This window comes from Ovis canadensis, chromosome 17 (assembly GCF_042477335.2).
Source record: "Ovis canadensis isolate MfBH-ARS-UI-01 breed Bighorn chromosome 17, ARS-UI_OviCan_v2, whole genome shotgun sequence".
NCBI lineage: Eukaryota > Metazoa > Chordata > Mammalia > Artiodactyla > Bovidae > Ovis > Ovis canadensis.
The window spans coordinates 39,278,586-39,298,143 of NC_091261.1; the positions used below are offsets into that span (position 1 = coordinate 39,278,586).

Below are 19,558 nucleotides of genomic sequence, written 5' to 3' on the forward strand. Positions count from 1 at the left end.
AATAATTTAATGTAAAGTACCATATTATAGTCAGAAACACTGTTACTTTTTTAATTCAGTCATATGGTACCTAGCATAAAATATAGTACAAACCCTCTTTCCTTCTAGATCAATAGTCAGTCTGTAGATTGAAAGAGACAAAATGCGTACAACATGCATACTTTAAAATTTTTTATTCTGACTTAATATGAATGTGCACTTATTTAATTTTTCATATAATGCCTAAGCTGAGCGCAGAAGAGTTGATGCTTTTGAACTGTGGTGTTGGAGGAGACTCTTGAGAGTCCCTTGGACTGCAAGGAGATCCAACCAGTCCATTCTAAAGGAGATCAGTCCTGGGTGTTCATTGGAAGGACTGATGTTGAAGGTGAAACTCCATTACTTTGGCCACCTGATGCAAAGAGCTGACTCATTTGAAAAGACCCTGATGCTGGGAAGGATTGAGGGCAGGAGGAGAAGGGATCGACAGAGGATGAGATGGTTGGATGGCATCACTGACACAATGGACATGGGTTTGGGTGTTCTCCAGGAGTTGGTGATGGACAGGGAGGCCTGGTGTGCTGTGGTTCATGGAGTTGCAAAGAGTCAGACATGACTGAGCAACTGAACTGAAGATCTTTACTTTGAGTAAGACTACTAATTACAGTTCTTTGTTGTCTTTTACACATAAAGGATGGAGAATAATTTGTTCTTTATAGCTTCCAGTTTCAGTTTCTTTGAAGAAGGGTAAGAGCTTAGAGATCCTTTTGATCTCCTTTTGATCCTCTGACTTCATAATTTCTCTGACTTTTTATAATTATTTTACCTACCTCTAATTCAACAGCAGCTATTTAATAAATCATTTTTATTGAGCCTTTCATATTCAGCTTAGGTTTCATAGGAAAAAACCCAGCTCTTTTGTACTTTTGTTCATTTTGCGTCATATTTAATTACATTGTATAATTATAATAGTTTATGGCCGATATAGTAGATTGGCCTAACATCTGCTCCACCCTCCTTTACTATAGTATACCTTCTTATACTGCAGACTCTGGAAAATCAAAGTCTAGTTCAGAATGTGAATTGGGTTCTGCTAATGATAAGCACATGTAAATGACCTAAATCAGGAGATAAGTAGGAGGAAAGCATTATCTGGGAATCTGTTTTTGTGGATGAGAATCTAACAAGTGTAGTGTGGCCCTAGTGCCAATAATTCTTGCAACTGCTTCTGTCAAAGCTAAGTCAGGGTGTTCCTGCAGGCATTACCACTGGCAGTACTTCCTGATCCCAGGATCTCAGCTAAACTAAAGAGGTGTGTTCCTAGAATCAGCAGTCAGCATATCTGCTTCCTGATTGTCCAGCTTCCTAATCATGGTCTGTGTGGTCTCAGCAAAACAGTTCTGCAATATAAACCAATAAGATTGACTTTTTTTTTTTTAAGCATTTGCACGAGAAAATAGAGATCAGCTAATTGATGGTGACTGCAGACAAAGCAACTATGCAGAGAAATGTGGTTCTACTGTTATTAATAACACTATTTATTTTCACAAACTTTTATGTGATTTCATGTCTCCTCTTACTTTGAAACCATCCAAATGCCAGGAAACATACTCCTTTTTCTTTTTCCTACCATTCTTACATTTTGACTTGGTTGTATATTTGAATAAATGCACCTAGGACCAGAACTCTCTTACTGTCTTGTATATAATAGCTCTTCAAATGTTTTGCATGTGTTTGCTCAGTTGTGTCCGACTCTTTGCAGTCCCATGGGCTCTAGCTCTCCACACTCTGTCCGTGGGATTTTTCAGCAAGAATACTGGAGTGGGTTGACATTTCCTCCTCCAGGGATCTTCCCAACCCAGGGATTGAACTGCATCTCCTCATCTCCTGCATTGGCATGCAGGTTCTTTGCCACTGATCCACTTGGGAAGCCCCCAAATGTTTGTTGAACCTACTTAAATTGTTGTTGCTGTTTAGCTGCTAAGTCGTGTCTGATTCTTCAGCAATGCCATGGACTGTAGCCTGCCACGCAACTCTGTGATAGTATTTTCCAGGCAAGAATACTGGAGTGGGTTGTCATTTCCTTCTCCAGGGAATCTTCCTGACCCAACGATTGAACCCACTTCTCCTACTTTGCAGGCAGATTCTTTACCACTGAGCCACCAAGGAAGCCCTTACTTAAATTATTAATATCTAATTTTCAAGATTCATTAACCATACACAAAAAGTAATACTTTGAAAAAGATTCCTTAAAAATCTTTGCATTACTTAAATGACTTTATTTTTTCAACTATACTGCTAAGATCTTTGGAGAATTAGATAACATGTATTTACTTAGTATTTATAAATATTATATTACACTATATATTATTTCAAAGAAACAAGGGCAAAAATAAGAGATATAAAAGATACAAAGAGCAAAGAACAAGTTTGAGTATATATATACATATATATATATTTTTTTCTGCTTCTATTACTCATATATGAACCAACAGGAATATACTATGTTTTCAGGACCCATAAAACATTTTAATAAACATGGACTGCAAACCCTGTCCATCATATAAATGCATACATACAAATTAAACACAAATCACATCATAAATTAGAAATAATAGTATGTGGGTGTAAAGAATTTCTAACTACATTTTCAACTAACTCCTGATATAAAGAGGGATTGAAAATTAAAATTAAAAACTGCATAAAATCAACAGCATTATCAGACTAGTGAGATGCACCCAAACTAGTGCTCAGAACACTTTTAATTAATTGTAGACAAGTTAATTAGAGAGTTTTATCTGCAGTAGTGGCATCAGACTCCTGAGAAAAACTGGAGAATCTGGACAAATACTAGAAGATCTTGAAAAAAATTTGACAATAATAAAATCTGTGTAAATGAATTGGCGTCACTGTAGAATTGTAGAGCAAAGACCTGGAAAAGAAAGAGTGCAGGGACATGAATCTGATTTGGGGTTACTTTTTGCTGGATGTATCTCCCTGTGTTAGAAGAAGTGAGGAGAGGTTGAGAATGAGCAGAGCTTGAAGCAAATTCATGGAGCAAGAGAAATAAAAAGTGAAATTCAGGGCCCATCAGACTTGAGGGTGGGTGGCTCAGGAACATCCAGGCTTTGAAGTTAAGGGTGATTCCCTCAAAATAAACTACTCCCAAAAAGAACTGAAACATGACTCTGAATTATCTGAATCTTTGATGTTGGTACAGCATAATCAGGGATTGATAATATCCCTCTCCACCTGAAAAAAGAAAAGGAAGTCTTTTAGAAAAAGATAACATCATTGCTAGGCCTCAAAGTATCTCTCTAATTTTTGGTGATATCTGGCTCATATCTGGTGTAAAAAGAGCTAGTAGCAGTAAGATTGAAGACAACATGGTTGAAAAAAATCATAAAAAACAGTATGCAATAGAAACAGACTCACAGGTTTGGTCTTTAACTATGAACTATGTTAAATGAGATAAGACACAGTTTTAGAATTTCTATAAAAGAACTAAAAACTCTGAAAGGACCAAATGGAGATTGTAGAACTAGAAAAAATGCAGTTAATCAAAATGAGACAAATGAGATATTACTGAAGAGTTAATGGAATGCAACCCAAGTTAGAAGGAAATATTCAGAATGAAAACAATATTCAGAAGAGAGTGAAGGGGATAGAAAATGCAAAACAAAACCTAAGAGACATATGGGATATAGTGAAAAGAACTAAAATTCGTATAGCTTGAGTTCCAGAGAAAGCAGAGAGACATCAGTCCACAAATTAAAGATACACCATGTGTCATGAGCAGGCTAATACAAAAGTACTATACCTAGGTGCATTATTATGCAGTAATAGAAAACCAAAGAGAAAAAATCAAGCAGGTAGAGATTATCCTCACAGTAGCAGCAATACCATATTAACTGACTTCTCAACAAAAAATACCGGAAAATAGGAGACAGTGGAATATTTAATTAATATATTTGTTTTAATTGCAGGCTAACTGCTTTACAATTTTGTGGTGGTTTCTGCCATACATTGACAGGAGGCAGCCATGAGTGCATATGTGTCCCACAGTCCTGAACCCCTCCTCCCACATCCTTCCCCACTCCACGCCTCGGGGTTGTCCCAGAGCACCAGCTTTAGGTGCCCTACTTCCTTCATCCAGTTTGCACTGGTCATCTGTTTTGCATATGGTAGTATACATGTTTCAGTGCTATCCCACCCTACCCTCACCTTCTCCCACAGAGTCCAAAAGTCTGTTCCTTACATCTGTGTCTCTTTTGCTGTCTTGCATATAGGATTAAATTCCATATATATGCATTAATACACTGTATTGGTGTTTCTCTTTCTGACGTACTTTACTCTGTATAATAGGCTCCAGTGTCATCCACCTCATTAGAACTGACTCAAATGCATTCTTTTTTATAGCTAAGTAATATTCCATTGTGTATATGTACTACAGCTTCCTTATCCATTTGTCTGCTGATGGACATCTAGGTTCCCCCCATGTCCTAGCTAGTAAACAGTGCTGCAGTGAACATTGGGGTACATGCGTCTCTTTCAATTCTGGTTTCTTCAGTGTGTGCCCAGCAGTAGGATTGCTGGGGTCATACGGCAGTTCTATTTCTAGTTTTTTAAGGAATCTCCACACTGTTCTCCATAGTGGCTGTACTAGTTTCATTCCCACCAACAGTGTAAGAGGGTTCCCTTTTCTCTACACCCTCTCCAGCATTTATTGTAGACTTTTGGATCACAGCCGTTCTGACTGGTGTGAGATGCTACCTCATTGTGGTCTTGATTTGCATTTCTCTGATAATGAGTGATGTTGAGCATCTTTTCATGTGTTTGTTAGCCATCTGTATGTCATCTTTGGAGAAATGTCTATTTAGTTCTTTGGCCCATTTTTGATTGGGTCATTTATTTTTCTGGCATTGAGCTGCATGAGCTGCTTGTATATTTTGGCAATTAATTCTTTATCAGTTGCTTCATTTGCTATTATTTTCTCCCATTCTGAAGGCTGCCTTTTCATCTTGCTTATAGTTTGCTTTGGACTTCCCTGGTGGCTCATACGGTAAAGCATTTGTCTACAATGCAGGAGACCCGGGTTGGGGAAGATCCCCTGGAGAAGGAAATGGCAATCCACTCCAGGACTGTTGCCTGGAAAATCCCATGGACAGAGGAGCCTGGTAGGCTACAGCCCTTGGGGTCGCACTTTGTTGTGCAAAAGCTTTTAAGTTTAATTAGGTCTTAGATCCCATTTGTTTATTTTTATTTTTATTTCCATTACTCTGGAAGGTGGCTTATAGACGATCTTGCTGTGGTTTATGTCAGAGAGTGTTCTGCCTATGTTTTCCTCTAAGAGTTTTATAGTTTCTGGTCTGACATTTAGATCTTTAATCCATTTTGAGTTCATCTTTGTATGGTGTTAGAAAGTATTCTAGTTTCATTCTTTCACAGGTGATTGACCAGTTTTCCCAGCACCACTTGTTAAAGAGATTGACAGTGGAATATTTTTAAAGTACTGAAAGAAAAGCTGTTAATATACAGTTTTTTTACCCAGTGAACTATCCTTCAGAAGAAAGGTCAGATGAAAAGAAATTGAGAACACTATCTTTAGAAAAATTGAAGACAATCCTAAACAGGTAATCTACCTGAAGAAAATTAATAATCCCAGATGAAAGCTTAGAATTATAGGAAAGGGTAACTGTGTGAAAAGCCCAATGACTATCAGCTATTCCAAAGTGATAATAATGTCTCTAAAATATTTATAGAGAGTTAAATATTAGGTTGGTGCAAAAGTAATTGTGGTTTCAGACTGTGAATTTTGAATCATCATAACTAGGTTCAAACACATCTTTATTAATCAAAATAGGAATCATTACAATCAACACATTTTTGCTAATGAGAAGTAAGTTTGTTTATTCCTGTATCATAAAAATCCATGTCTCTGGATTCAACAAACTCTTCGAAAGGATTTTCTGCCTTGTGGAAGCACTTTCCCTGCAAAAAGTTGTCAAGATGCTTAAAGAAGTGATGGTTGGTGAGAGGTGAGGTGAAATATGGCAGATGAAGCAAAACTTTGTAACCCAGTTTGTTCAACTTCTGAAGCATTGGTTGTGCAGAAGAATTGGGCCTTTTCTGTTGATTAATGCCAACTTCAGGCGTGGCTGTTCTCGTACATCTCGTTGATTTTGCTGAGCATGCTTCTTAGATGTGATGGTTTCACTGAGATTCAGAAAGCTGTAATGGATCAGATGGGCAGCAGACCACCAAAGAGTGGCCATGACCCATTTTTTTTTGATGCAAGTTTGACTTTGGAAAGTGCTATCTAGCTGCTGCTTGGTCCAGCCACTGAGCTGTGCATGGCTGGTTGTCATATAAAATCCACTTTCGGACGCATGTCACAATCTGATTGAGAAATGATTCATGGTTGTTGCATAGAGTAAGAGAAGACACTTCAAAACGGCAGCGTTTTGATTTTCTATCGGCTCATGAGGCACTCATTTACCAAGCCAAAACATGATAGCAATAAGATAAATTTAGGAAAAGGGTATTTGCAGTTAAAATATTCTCAGGTTCTAGCATTGCCCAAAAGAGATATAATGCTAATTTATTTTAGAGTTTGATTATTCAGTGATGCATGTTATAATCTTCAAAAGTAAAGCAAAAGATCATGTAACTGCCAACCCAGATAATAGAGTAGAAAAATGGAGTAATAAAAAATAATCTAAAAGCATGAAAGAAGAGAACAATCAATAACGGACAGGGCAAATAGAAAGCAAATACTGAAATAGATATAAGCTCAGATACATTACTAATTACATAAGATTTCAGTGTACTACATGCTACAGTTAAAAGACAGTGATTTATCAGAGGAATTAAAAAGGACACTTACATACTTCTTATCAGACAGAGTTCTAAAATACAAGAATATTGAATGGTTGCAAATAAGAGAATGGAGAATAAATAAACCATGCAAGTGCAAACTGAAAGAAAACGGGTAAAATCAGACATATTAATAGTAGACCTTAATGTAAGAGAATATTATAAATAGCGATATTTCATAATGTTAAAAGATATGACAGTTTAAAATTTGCAAGAACCCAATAACAAAGCCTCAGGATAGAAAATTTCCAACTTTCTGTTTTTTTTTAAAGTTTAGAAAAATTCAGTGATAGCATTGAATGGCAAAACAGACAACTCCACCAGCTGGAAGGAAATATAAACAGATTGTTCCTCAGTAATTGAGAGGAAAACTCAAAAAAGAGTATTTGAACCATGCAGTTGACATGGATCATGGTGGAGAGGTCTGACAGAATGTGGTCTTCTGGAGAAGGAAATGGCAAACCGCTTCAGTACTCTTGGCCTTGAGAACTCATGAGCTGTATGAAAAGGCAAAAAGATATTACATGAAAGATGAACTCCCCAGGTCGTTAGGTGCCCAGTATGCTACTGGCGAAGAGTGGAGAAATAACAGAAAGAATGAAGAGACAGAGCCAAAGCGAAAACAGCACCCAGTTGTGGGTATGAGTGGTGATGGAAGTAGAGTCTGATGCTGTAGGGAACAATACTGCATAGGAACCTGGAATGTTAGGTTCATGAATCAAGGCAAATTCGAAGTGGTCAAACAGGAGATGGCAAGAGTGAACATCCACATTTTAGGAATCGGTAAACTAAAATGGACTGGAATGGCAAATTTAATTCTGATGACCACCATATCTACTACTGAAGGCAAGAGTCCCTTAGAAGAAATGGAGTAGCCCTCACAGTCAACAAGAGTCCAGCATGCAGTGCTTGGGTGCAAGTACTGAAACCCCAAATTGTAAGACATTTGGAGAATTAGGGCATTTGGGCAAGAGACAGCAGGATTGCAAACTGTGAGATTAAAACCCTTTCTCCAAATACTTCAGATACTAAAGCAAAATTAAAAAAAAAAAAAAAACTACATATAGGTAGTCCTTGCTTTGCATATCAGCGCAGAACTCTGAAAATGTCCTTGCAAGGACAAGGTGTGTCCAAGTAGACAGAATAGGAAAACCCTGAACTCAGCTTCTCTAACCACAGCAAAATTACAACTGTTTGAAGAGCAGCTGTCAATGAGAATCACTTGAATTCAGCAGAAAATATTTTTACAACTAAAGGAAGGAACCAAAACAAGATGGGTAGAACTTCCCTGGCAATCCAGTGGTTAAGATGGCAGGCTTCCGCTGCAAGGGGCGTGTATTCCATCCCTGGTCAGGGAACTAAGATCCCGCATGCTGCACAGAGTGGCCGAAAGATTAAGGGAAAAAAGGGGTAGGAGAGGGCAGAGACATAATGTAGGCACAGCCTCAGGTAGGTTACCCACAAACTGGAGGATAATCACAGTCACAGAAGTTCTCCCTAAAGAGCAAAGGGTCCAAGCCACACGTCAGACTCCTGAGCTCAGGGTCCTGCACCAGGAAGCTAAGCCCTCAAAACTTGTGGCTTTGAAAGCCAGTGGGATTTGAATATTGGAGAGCCAGAGGAAACACAAACTCCGCTCCTAAAGAGCACACACAGAATCTCACTTGCTCTGAGTCCCAGAACAGAAGCAGTAACTCGAAAGGAACCTGTTAGGACCCACTTGCTGATCTTGTAGAGTCTCTTAGACAGGGAGGGGGCAACTAGGATAAAGAAACTGAGACCAAAAGAGGTTAAGTAACATGTTCAAGGTCACATAGCAAACAAAGTGACAGATCCTGGCTTCTGATTCAGGAAGTTTGGATATACTGCAAGGAAATCAAACCAGTCAGTCCTAAGGAAATCAACTCTAAATCTAAATGTTCATTGGAAGGACTGATGCTGAAGCTCCAATACTTTTGCCACTTTATGTGAAGAGCCAACTCATTGGAAAAGATCCTTATCCTGGGAAAGATTGAAGGCAAAAGGAGAAGCGGATGGCACAGGTTGAGATGGTTAGATAGTATCCCCAACTCAGTGGGCATGAATTTGAGCAAACTGGGAGATAGTGAAGAATGGGAAGCCTGGCTTGCTGCAGTCCATGCAGTCACAGAGAATCAGATACAACTTAGCAGCTGAACAACAACAAATTTGCTCTTAACCAATAAAGGTTTTGTTTTTTAATATTGAATTATAGTTGCTGTACAATATTATGTGTTACAGATGAACAATATGGTGATTCTCAATGTTTATACTTCATTTATTGTCTAGTCACTAAGTTGTAACCGACTGTTTTGTGAACCCATGGACTGTAGCCCACCAGGCTCCTCTGTCCATAGGATTTTCCAGGCAAGAATACTGGAGTGGGTTGCCATTTCCTTCTCCAGGGGCTCTTCCTGAACCAGGGGTTGAACCCACGTCTCCTGCCTGGCAGGTGTATTCTTTACCACTGAACCACTTGTACTTCATTTATTTGTTGTTCAGTTGCTAAATCATGTCCAATTCTTATGCGACCCCATGGACTGTAAGCCTGCTAGGATCCTCTGTCCATGAGATTTCTAGACAAAAAATATTGGAGTAGGTTGCCATTTCCTTCTCCAGGGGATCTTCCTGACCCAGGCATTGAACCTACATCTCCTTCACTGCAGGTGGCTTCTTTACTGTTGAGCCACCAGGGAAGCCCCATATGTCCTTTATAGTTAATATAAAATATGGGCTATATTCCCTGTGTTGTACAAGATGTTTTCTTAGCTTATTTTGTATCTAATAAATTGTACCTCTTAATCTACTACCCCTATACTGCATCTCCCCCCTGCCTTCACCCTACTGGTAACAGATTATTGCCTTGTGAGTTTTATTGTATCTGATGAACTTTGTTTTCAATAAACATGTTTTAAAATTTCAGATTGTATTTTTCTAGTTTCAGTGGAGATTGTAGTATTAGTAGGTAATTCTGTTTAGATTATTCTATAGTGAAAGTGAAGTCGCTCAGTCGTGCCCGACTCTTTGTGACCCCATGGACAGGAGCCTGCACCAAGCTCCTCTGTCCATGGAATTTTCCAGGTAAGAGTACTGGAGTGGGTTGCCATTTCCTTCTCCAGGGAATCTTCCTGACCCAGGGATCGAACTCAGGTCTCCCGCATTGTAGACAGACACTTTACCGTCTGAGCCACTGCTTATTCCCAGATTATTCTATAGAGATGGATACAATTCCCTTGAGAAATTTTTACCTTGAGATATGTTTAATATAAATGATGTTTTCTGGTTATAAATAAACATTCAAAATTTTCAAGTTTTTCTGATGTTAAAAACCATTTTCCCTTCTGTGTCTATACTATACACCTAATTTTTTTGATAATTTTAAATTACCAAAATATTTGAATTTAGACATTTCTCCAAAGAAGACATACAGATGGCTAACAAACACATGAAAAGATGCTCAACATCACTCATTATCAGAGAAATGCAAATCAAGACCACACTGAGGTATCATTTCACGCCAGTCAGAATGGCTGCGATCCAAAAGTCTACAAGCAATAAATGCTGGAGAGGGTGTGGAGAAAAGGGAACCCTCTTAACACTGTTGGTGGGAATGCAAACTAGTACAGCCTCTAGTCTTGGTTTCATAACCATCAAGAATTTTATTCTTTATAAACTAGAACTAGTCAGAAATCAAATGAGTTTTGTGAAACACAGTGGAGAAATTAACACATAATTCTATAATCCCCTTTCCATTTCATTAACTAGATGAAATTATTATATTTAATTTTTTTCTGAATGACTTGTTTATCAATGAATAAGGTATAAGAATTTTATCTGTTTGAAAAATTAAAATTTTCCTAGGACAAACTGAATTGTTTATCTTTGACTTGATCAATTTAAATAATTCAAAATTTTGATGTATTTTTTTAAATTTTATTTTATTATTATTTATTTATTTATTTATTTTTACTTTACAATACTGTATTGGTTTTGCCATACGTCGACATGAATCCGCCATGGGTGTACATAAGTTCCCACGCCTGAACAGTCCTCCCACATCCCTCCCCATACCATCCCTCTGGGTTATCCCAGTGCACCAGCCACAAGCATCCTGTATCCTGCATCAAACACAGACTGTCGATTCATTTCTTATATGATATTATACATGTTTTAGTGTCATTCTCCCAAATCATCCCGCCCTCTCCCTCTCCCACAGAGTCTAAAAGTCTGTTCTGTACATCTGCATCTCTTTTGCTGTCTCACATACAGGGTTATCGTTACCGTCTTTCTAAATTCCATATATATGTGTTAGTATACTGTATTGGTGTTTTTCTTTCTGGCTTACTTCACTCTGTATAATTGGCCCCAGTTTCATCCACCTCAATTAGAACTGATTCAAATGGATTCTTTTTGATGGCTGAGTAATACTCCATTGTGTATATGTACCACAGCTTTCTTATCCATTCCTCTGCTGATGGACATCTAGGTTGCTTCCATGTCCTGGCTATTATAAACAGTGCTGCGATGAACATTGAGGTACACGTGTCTCTTTCAATTCTGGTTTCCTCGGTGTGTATGCCCAGAAGTGGGATTGTTGGGTCATAAGGCAGTTCTATTTGCAGTTTTTTAAGGAATTTGCACACTGTTCTCCATAGTGGCTGAACTGGTTTGCATTCCCACCAACAGTGTGAGAGGGTTCCCTTTTCTCCACACCCTCTCCAGCATGTATTGCTTGTAGACTTTTGGATCGCAGCCATTCTGACTGGCGTGAAATGGTACCTCATTGTGGTTTTGATCTGCATTTCTCTGATAATGAGTGATGTTGAGCATCTTTTCATGTGTTTGTTAGCCATCTGTATGTCTTTTTTGGAGAAATGTCTATTTAGTTCTTTGGCCCATTTTTTGATTGGGTCGTTTATTTTTCTGGAATTGAGCTGCATGCATTGCTTGTGTATTTTTGAGATTAGTTGTTTGTCAGTTGCTTCATTTGCTATTATTTTCTCTCATTCTGAAGGCTGTCTTTTCACCTTGCTTATATTTTCCTTTGTTGTGCAGAAGCTTTTTTCTTGTGACTCATTATTTAATGATTTTTAAATACTTCTACATTTAGAGGATGACTTAGAAATGATTTTTGTGTAAATAGTGATTTTTGACCCAAATGTTGATTTAGTTGACCCTGAAACAATAACTACTGTTACTAAAATTAGATTATTGTTGTGTTCACTGTTTTTTCCAAAGGTTGCACAATGAATTAAAAGATGCTGTTGTTGCAAAACAATTGGAGGCCCTTCCCTTTGGCACAGAGATGGGAAATGAGATATATACAGATGACGAAACAGTCAGGAATCTTCAAGAACAGCTAAAACTGGCCAGTCAGGTGAGAGATATATTTATTATCCTGAATAAACAGAGAATTTCTAAAAATCTGTGATCAGTCATTATTTATGAATGATAATAGAATATCAAAATCGTTAGTATGATGATTTCCTACAGTTTGCAAAATAGTGAACAGGTAACAAAATTTGTAATATGTACTCTTGCTGTATGTTACAGTTGCCATGTATATATTTTAATTGAATCCTAATTCTTTTGGCATGATTTTTTGTGTGTTGTGAAATATTTTAATGCAAAAGAAAATTTTTGAAGAAAAGAATCAATTATCCACTTGCCTAAACTTACATTTTTGCCCATGTTTTCTTCTGATAACCATTTTCTTCAGTTTTCAAAGTTTATGGAATTATATTTTTCTAAATTTACACTTCTTTTAGAATTATGCTTTTCCTCCTTTTTTCTTCCTGTATGGTTATTGAAATATTTGGGAAGCTATATTATTTATATCCTGTTTTTAGCATTGTAATTTTTTTGGTTATATGTAAGAGAATGTTATTTTAATTTACAATTTTGTATGCCAGGTATCTCATATCTTCTATGGATTTGAATCCCATTTTTATACCTTCCTGTGTTCCTCAGTTTCTTCATTTTATAAATGGGGATTAGAAATTCATTATTAAAATTTTGATTTTATAGTTATCTGTAAAAAGTTGAATTGTCTTTTATTCCTTGGAAATTTGGTTTTGGAATTCTTGTCTTTCAAAAGTGATATCGTTTATTAGTTAGATAGGCTATATATACCTTGTTAAGGAGCATTATGTAGCACTGAATTCTTTTTAACATATAAAGGGAAGGGATTTGAAAAGTAATAGAGGGGAAAAAATAATGAGGAAAGCATATTCTTTGCTCTGTTTTAGCCTAGTATTTCAGGAAGAATTTATTAATGTGCATGCATGCATGCATGCTAAATCGCTTCAGTCCTTTCTGTCTCTTGCAAGCCTACAGACTGTAGCCCACCAGGCTCCCCTGTCCATGGGACTCTCCAAGCGAGAATGCTAGACTGAGTTGCCATGCCCTCCTTCAGGGAATCTTCCGCACCCAGGGATCGAACTCATGTCTCTTATGTTTCCTGCAATGGCAACGTTACCGCTACTGCCACCTGGGAAGCCCATTAATGTTCACATATAAATAAATAAGTGAAAATTAATTTAGACTTTAAAATGCTTTCTAACCAGACATTAAATACCTTTTGAAAGCTGTAGCAGAATATGCATTTCTTACTACTCTTAAAAAATGCTGTGACAGACATATGTAAAAGAACCCTCGTTTGTACACCTTAAATATAGGCAGTGATTGTCAGCCATACCTCAATAAATACTTAAAAATTTAATTTATTAAAAAAAAACAGACTGCAGAACTAGATAAGATTTGTAGTTTCAAAAAACAAACCAACAAGAAAAGAGAATTCTACTTCTAAAAAGCATCTCTCTGTTGTACTTTTGTTGCTATAATTTCTAACACTCAATTTTATTTTATTTTTTTTTAGTCACATTTGTTCTCATTCCTCACCCCTTTTCCCTCCTATCTTACCGTCTTTGCCTTTCTCCATCTACACCTTGCTTGGTCCCATATTATTTCTCTGAAGATGGTCCTTCCTTTTTGCTACATTTTGGTTTATTATTTCATAGTAAGTTTGGTGAGGTCCAGGATTGAGCAGTCAAAGTTGAAGAAGTTTGTGAAAGAAAATTTTGCCACAATATCTGCAATGTACTTTGTATATAAATGTGAAATTTTAACTGAGCGACAGTTCAAGCAGTTTTATAAAATGTTAATGAATCCATAAAATAATAATGTTAAATGTTAATTCTGCTTATTACTTGTACATTCATGTTTATGTATATTACTAAGTTCTATGTACAGTTGTTTTGGTATGCATCACTAGATTGAAAGACCTTTGTGTCATGCATGAAGACTAGGTGAATCCAAACTGAATAAATTGAAAACTAAATACAATGCAATTTATAGTAGAAAATTGAGAGAGAATTCTTTATTAAATTATGCTTTATTAAAGCACTAAGTCTAAATAATAAGATTCAAATATCTTGATTTCACAAATATTTATTAGGTGTCTACTATATATGAGACACTGTAATTGGCGTTGATCATGCAGTGGAGAATATTGGCGTCTCCTTTTGTGAAACACACGAGCTTTTGAAGAAAAATCTGGTCAAACTTCTTGAGTTTGGTCCCATTCTACTTTCTCACTCTGTGATCTTGGGAAATCTTTTTGTGCTTCACCTTCTTCATTTATAAACAGAGATTATAGTAATTCTCCTTTTCTGGAGTTCTTAATATAATTAGTTTTAAATTCTCATAAAGCACATAGTGGAATGCCTAGCACATGTGTGAAAAAAGTTACCTATTATTTTAATCATCTTTATTATTATTATTGCTATAAAGCCAGATGAAGAATTAAAATTAAGTATAAAAAATTTTGTGTATCTCAAGTATAATTGTTTTGGGAGCCAGTAACACCGGTACAATATCAAGTTCAGTTCAGTCACTTAGTCGTGTCTGACTCTTTGCAACCCCATGAACCACAGCACACCAGGCCTCCCTGTCCATCACCAACACCCAGAGTCCACCCAAACCCATGTCCATCGAGTCGGTGATGCCATCCAACCGTCTCATCCACTGTCATCCCCTTCTCCTCCTATCCTCAATCTTTCCCAGCATCAAGGTCTTTTTAAATGAGTCAGCTCTTCACATCAGGTGTCCAAAGTATTGGAGTTTCAGCTTCAACATCAGTCCTTCCAATGAATACCCAGGACTGATCTCCTTTAGGATGGACTGGTTGGATATCCTTGCAGTAGAAGGGACTCGCGAGAGTCTTCAGCACCACAGTTCAAAAGCATCAATTCTTCAGCACTCAGCTTTCTTTATAGTCCAGCTCTCACATCCATACATGACCACTGGAAAAACCATAATCTTGACTAGACAGACCTTTGTTGGCAAAGTAATGTCTCTGCTTTTTAGCATGCTGTCTAGGTTGGTCATAACTGTCCTTCCAAGGAGTAAGCATCTTTTAATTTCCTGGCTGCAATCACCATCTGCAGTGATTTTGGAGCCCAGAAAAATAAAGTCAGCCACTGTTTCCACTGTTGCCCCATCTATCTGCCATGAAGTGATGGGACCAGATGCCATGATCTTAGTTTTCTGGATGTTGAGCTTTAAGCCAACTTTTTTACTCTGCTCTTTCACTTTCATCAAGAGGCTCTTTAGTTCTTCTTCACTTTGTGTCATAAGGGTGGTGTCATCTGCATATCTGAGGTTATTGATATTTCTCCTGGCAATCTTGATTCCAGCTTGTACTTCCTCTAGCCCACCATTTCTCATGATGTACTCTGCATATAAGTTAAATAAGCAGGGTGACAATATACAGCCTTGATGTATATTGGAACCAGTCTGTTGTTCCATGTCCAGTTCTGACTGTTGCTTCCTGACCTGCATACAGGTTTCTCAAGAAGCAGATCATCTCTTTCAGAATTTTCCACAGTTTATTGTGATCCACACAGGCTTTGGCATAGTCAATAAAGCAGGAATAGATGTTTTTCCAGAACTCTCTCGCTTTTTCGATGATCCAGTGGATGTTGGCGATTTGATCTCTGGTTCCTCTGCCTTTTCTAAAACCAGGTTGAACATCTGGAAGTTCACAGTTCACGTATTGCTGAAGCCTGGCTTGGAGAATTTTGAGCATTACTTTACTAGCGTGTGAGATGAGTGCAGTTGTGCAGTAGTTTGAGCATTCTTTGGCATTGCCTTTCTTTGGGATTGCAATGAAAACTGACCTTTTCCAGTCCTGTGGCCACTGCTGAGTTTTCCAAATTTGCTGGCATATTGAGTGCAACACTTTCACAGCATCATCTTTCAGGATTTGAAATAGCTCAACTGAATTCCATCATCTCCATCCATAGATTTGTTCATAGTGATGCTTCCTAAGGCCCACTTGACTTCGCATTCCAGGATGTCTGGCTGTAGGTGAGTGATCACACCATCGTGATTATCTGGGTTGTGAAGATCTTTTTTGTACAGTTCTTCTGTGTTTTCTTGCCACTTCTTAATATCTTCTGCTTCTGTTAGGTCGCTACCATTTCTGTCCTTTATTACAATATCAAGTCCCTAACTAAATATTTTTAGTTTGAAATATTTTGTTTTCTCATAATAGTGTGATTTATAAAAATCTTTCTGGAGGGCAGCTTGGCAGTAAGAGCCTAGAAATGCTTATATCCTTTGACCAACTAATTTGATGGTGACATTACATAGATTTTAGGAACCTGTCCTAAGAAATTGTTATACATAAAAACATATGAATAAATATATTCATTGTAGTAATGTTTTGCTTGTGAAAAATTGGAAATATTTTTAATCTAAAATATGGAATCATTTCAGTTGTGTTTCTTTTTGCCAAATTATTGGTTATGTATTAGTACAGTGGTTCTCAAATTTTAGTGTTTTTTATAATCACCTGGGGGCTTATTAAAATAAAGATTGTTATCCTCTTCCCCAAGTTTCTGATTCAAGAAGTCTAGGATATGAGTCAGTAACTTATGTTTCTTACAGGTTCTAAGGTATCCCTGCCAGTCCTTTCAGAACCACTGGTCTAGGAGAATCTGGGCTTTCTACCTAGTATTCCAGATGATTTTTACCATCAGACACATTTGAAAAAATGCAGTTTTGAGATGTGAGGCATTTTTATGACTATTCCATTGAAAATAAAACTGTCTTAAAAAAATAAAATGAATTTAGAAGGTCATTCCACCAGGAATTAGAAATCCAGCCTGAATTCTGGCTCCATATTCTACTTTTGTCTACAGATTTTAAACTAATAAAAGGTTTTAGAAGTCAGGATAATGGTTAATTTTGGAGGATTGTAGTATCAAGAAGAAAGGGGCAACTGGCTTAAAGGTACTGGTAATAACATTCTCTGTCTTGAACTGGTTGCTGGTCACATGAGTGCACTCCCTGTACAAATTTATGATTTGTGTATCTCTGAATGTTTATTATGCCTCAGAAAGTTTCTTTAGACCTTATAAATGTATTATTTATTTGAAATGTATACTCGTTATGTTCCAAAAATGCATATCTTTTCACTACACCATCTTACCTACCAATTAAAACTGAGAGAGGAATAGCTCTGACCTGGAATTTAAAAGCTTAGGCTTTAGAGACAAAGAGATGAAGATTTCTTCTTGATTCTGTCAGCAGCTTGCTGAGTGACTCCAGGCAAATGGCCTGAACCTTAGTTTCCACTTCTCTAAAAAGAGAATAATGCTTTTTATATGATGGCTTAGTTTCTCAACCTTGGTTTAAGAACCCCTCTTCAGTATACTTAAAAACCATTCAGGACTCCAAAAAGTATTTTTTGTGTGTGTGTGGCATATTTATCATATTACTAATTAAAACTAAGACATTTTTGTTTTATTTTTTTTAATTTGTTAATAATTTTATTTCTTTATTTGGCTGTGTTCCATCTTTGTTGCTGAGTGGGCTTTTTCTCTAGTTGGGGTAAGCAGGGGCTACTCCCTAGTTATAGGCTTCTCAGTGTGGTGGGTTTTTTTGTTGTAGAGCTGGGACTCTAGGGCATGAGGGCTTCAATAGTTGCATCACACAGGCTCAATATTTGTGGCTCCCAGGCTCTAGATCACAGGCTCAATAGTTGTGGAGCATGGGCTTACTTGCTCCTTAGGATGTGGGATCTTCACAGACGAGGGATCAAACCTGTGTCTCCTGCATTGCCAAGCAGATTCTTTATCCCTGGGCCACCAGAGAAGACCCTAAAATTTATTCTTTATTTTTTTTCTTTTTAATATATTTTTTTATTGAAGGATAATTGCTTTACAGAATTTTGTTGTTTTCTGTCAAACCTCACAATGAATCAGTCATAGGTATACATACATCCCCTCCCTTTTGAACCTCTCCCATCTCCCTCCCCACCCCACCTGTCTAGGTTGATACAGAGCCCCGTTTGAGTCTCCTTAGCCATACAACAAATTCCCATTGGCTATCTATTTTACATATGGTAAATGTAAATTTCCACCTTACTCTTTCCATACATCTCACCCTCTCTTCCCCTCTCCCCATGTCCATAAATCTATTCTTTATGTCTGTTTCCCCATTGCTGCCCTGTAAATAGATTCTTCAGTACCATTTTTCTACATTCTGTATATGTACATTAGAATATGATATTTATCTTTCTCCTTCTGACTCACTTCACTCTGTATAATAGGTTCTAGGTTCATCCACCTCATGAGAACTGACTCAAATGTGTTCCTCTATATGGCTCAGTAATACTCCATTGTGTATATGTACCAAAACTGCTTTATCAATTCATCTGTCAATGGACGTCTAGGTTGCTTCCAAGTTCTGGCTGTTGTAAATAGTGCTGCAGTGTACAATGGGATACATCTGTCTTTTTCGATTTTGTTTTCCTCAGGGTATAATATGCCTAGGAGTGGGATTCCTGAGTCATATGGTGGTTTTATTCCTAATTTTTTAAGGAATCTCCATACTGTCTTCTCGGAGAAGGCAATGGCAACCCACTCTAGTAACTCTAGCCTGGAAAATCCCATGGACGGAGGAGCCTGGTAGGCTGCAGTCCATGTGGTCACTGGGAGTCAGACATGACTGGGCAGCTTCACTTTCACTTTTCACTTTCATGCATTGGAGAAGGAAATGGCAACCCACTCCAGTGTTCTTGCCTGGAGAATCCCAGGGACAGGGGAGCCTGGTCGGCTGCCGTCTTCATGGGGTTGCACAGAGTTGGACACGACTGAAGTGACTTAGCAGCAGCAGCAGCATACTGTCTTCTATAGTGGCTGTATCAATTTACATTCCCACCAACAGCACAAGAGTGTTCCCTTTTCTCCACACCCTCTCCAGCATTTCTTGTTTGTAGACTTTTTCATGATGGCCATTCTGACCAGTGTGAGGTGATAGCTCATTGTGGTTTTGATTTGCTTTTCTCTAATAATGAGCGATTTTGAGCATCTTTTCATGTGTTTATTAGCCATCTGTATGTCTTCTCTGGAGAAATGTCTGTTTAGGTCTTTTTTCCACTTTTTGACTGGGTTGTTTGTCTTTCTGGTATTGAGTTGTATGAGCTGCTTGTGTATTTTGGAAATTAATCCTTTGTCAGTTGTTTCACTTGCTGCTATTTTCTCCCATTATGAGGGCTGTCTTTTCACCTTGCTTATAGATTCCTTTGCTCTGCAAAAACTTTTAAGTTTAATCAAGTCCCACTTGTTTACTTTTGTTTTTATTTCCATTACTCTACGAGGTGAGTCATAGAGGATCT

At 37.5% G+C, this 19,558-nt stretch overlaps 1 protein-coding gene across 6 annotated transcripts in view; it reads left to right on the forward strand.

Annotated features, from left to right (window-relative positions):
* Positions 1-19,558, forward strand: part of SCLT1 (sodium channel and clathrin linker 1) — a 252,549-nt gene that overhangs the window by 56,026 nt on the left and 176,965 nt on the right. For all 6 annotated transcript variants that reach the window (XM_069557539.1, XM_069557538.1, XM_069557537.1 and 3 more), the window contains one exon: positions 12,112-12,250. In XM_069557539.1, coding sequence (XP_069413640.1) covers positions 12,112-12,250 — 139 coding nt within the window. The remainder of the gene's footprint in view (positions 1-12,111; positions 12,251-19,558) is intronic.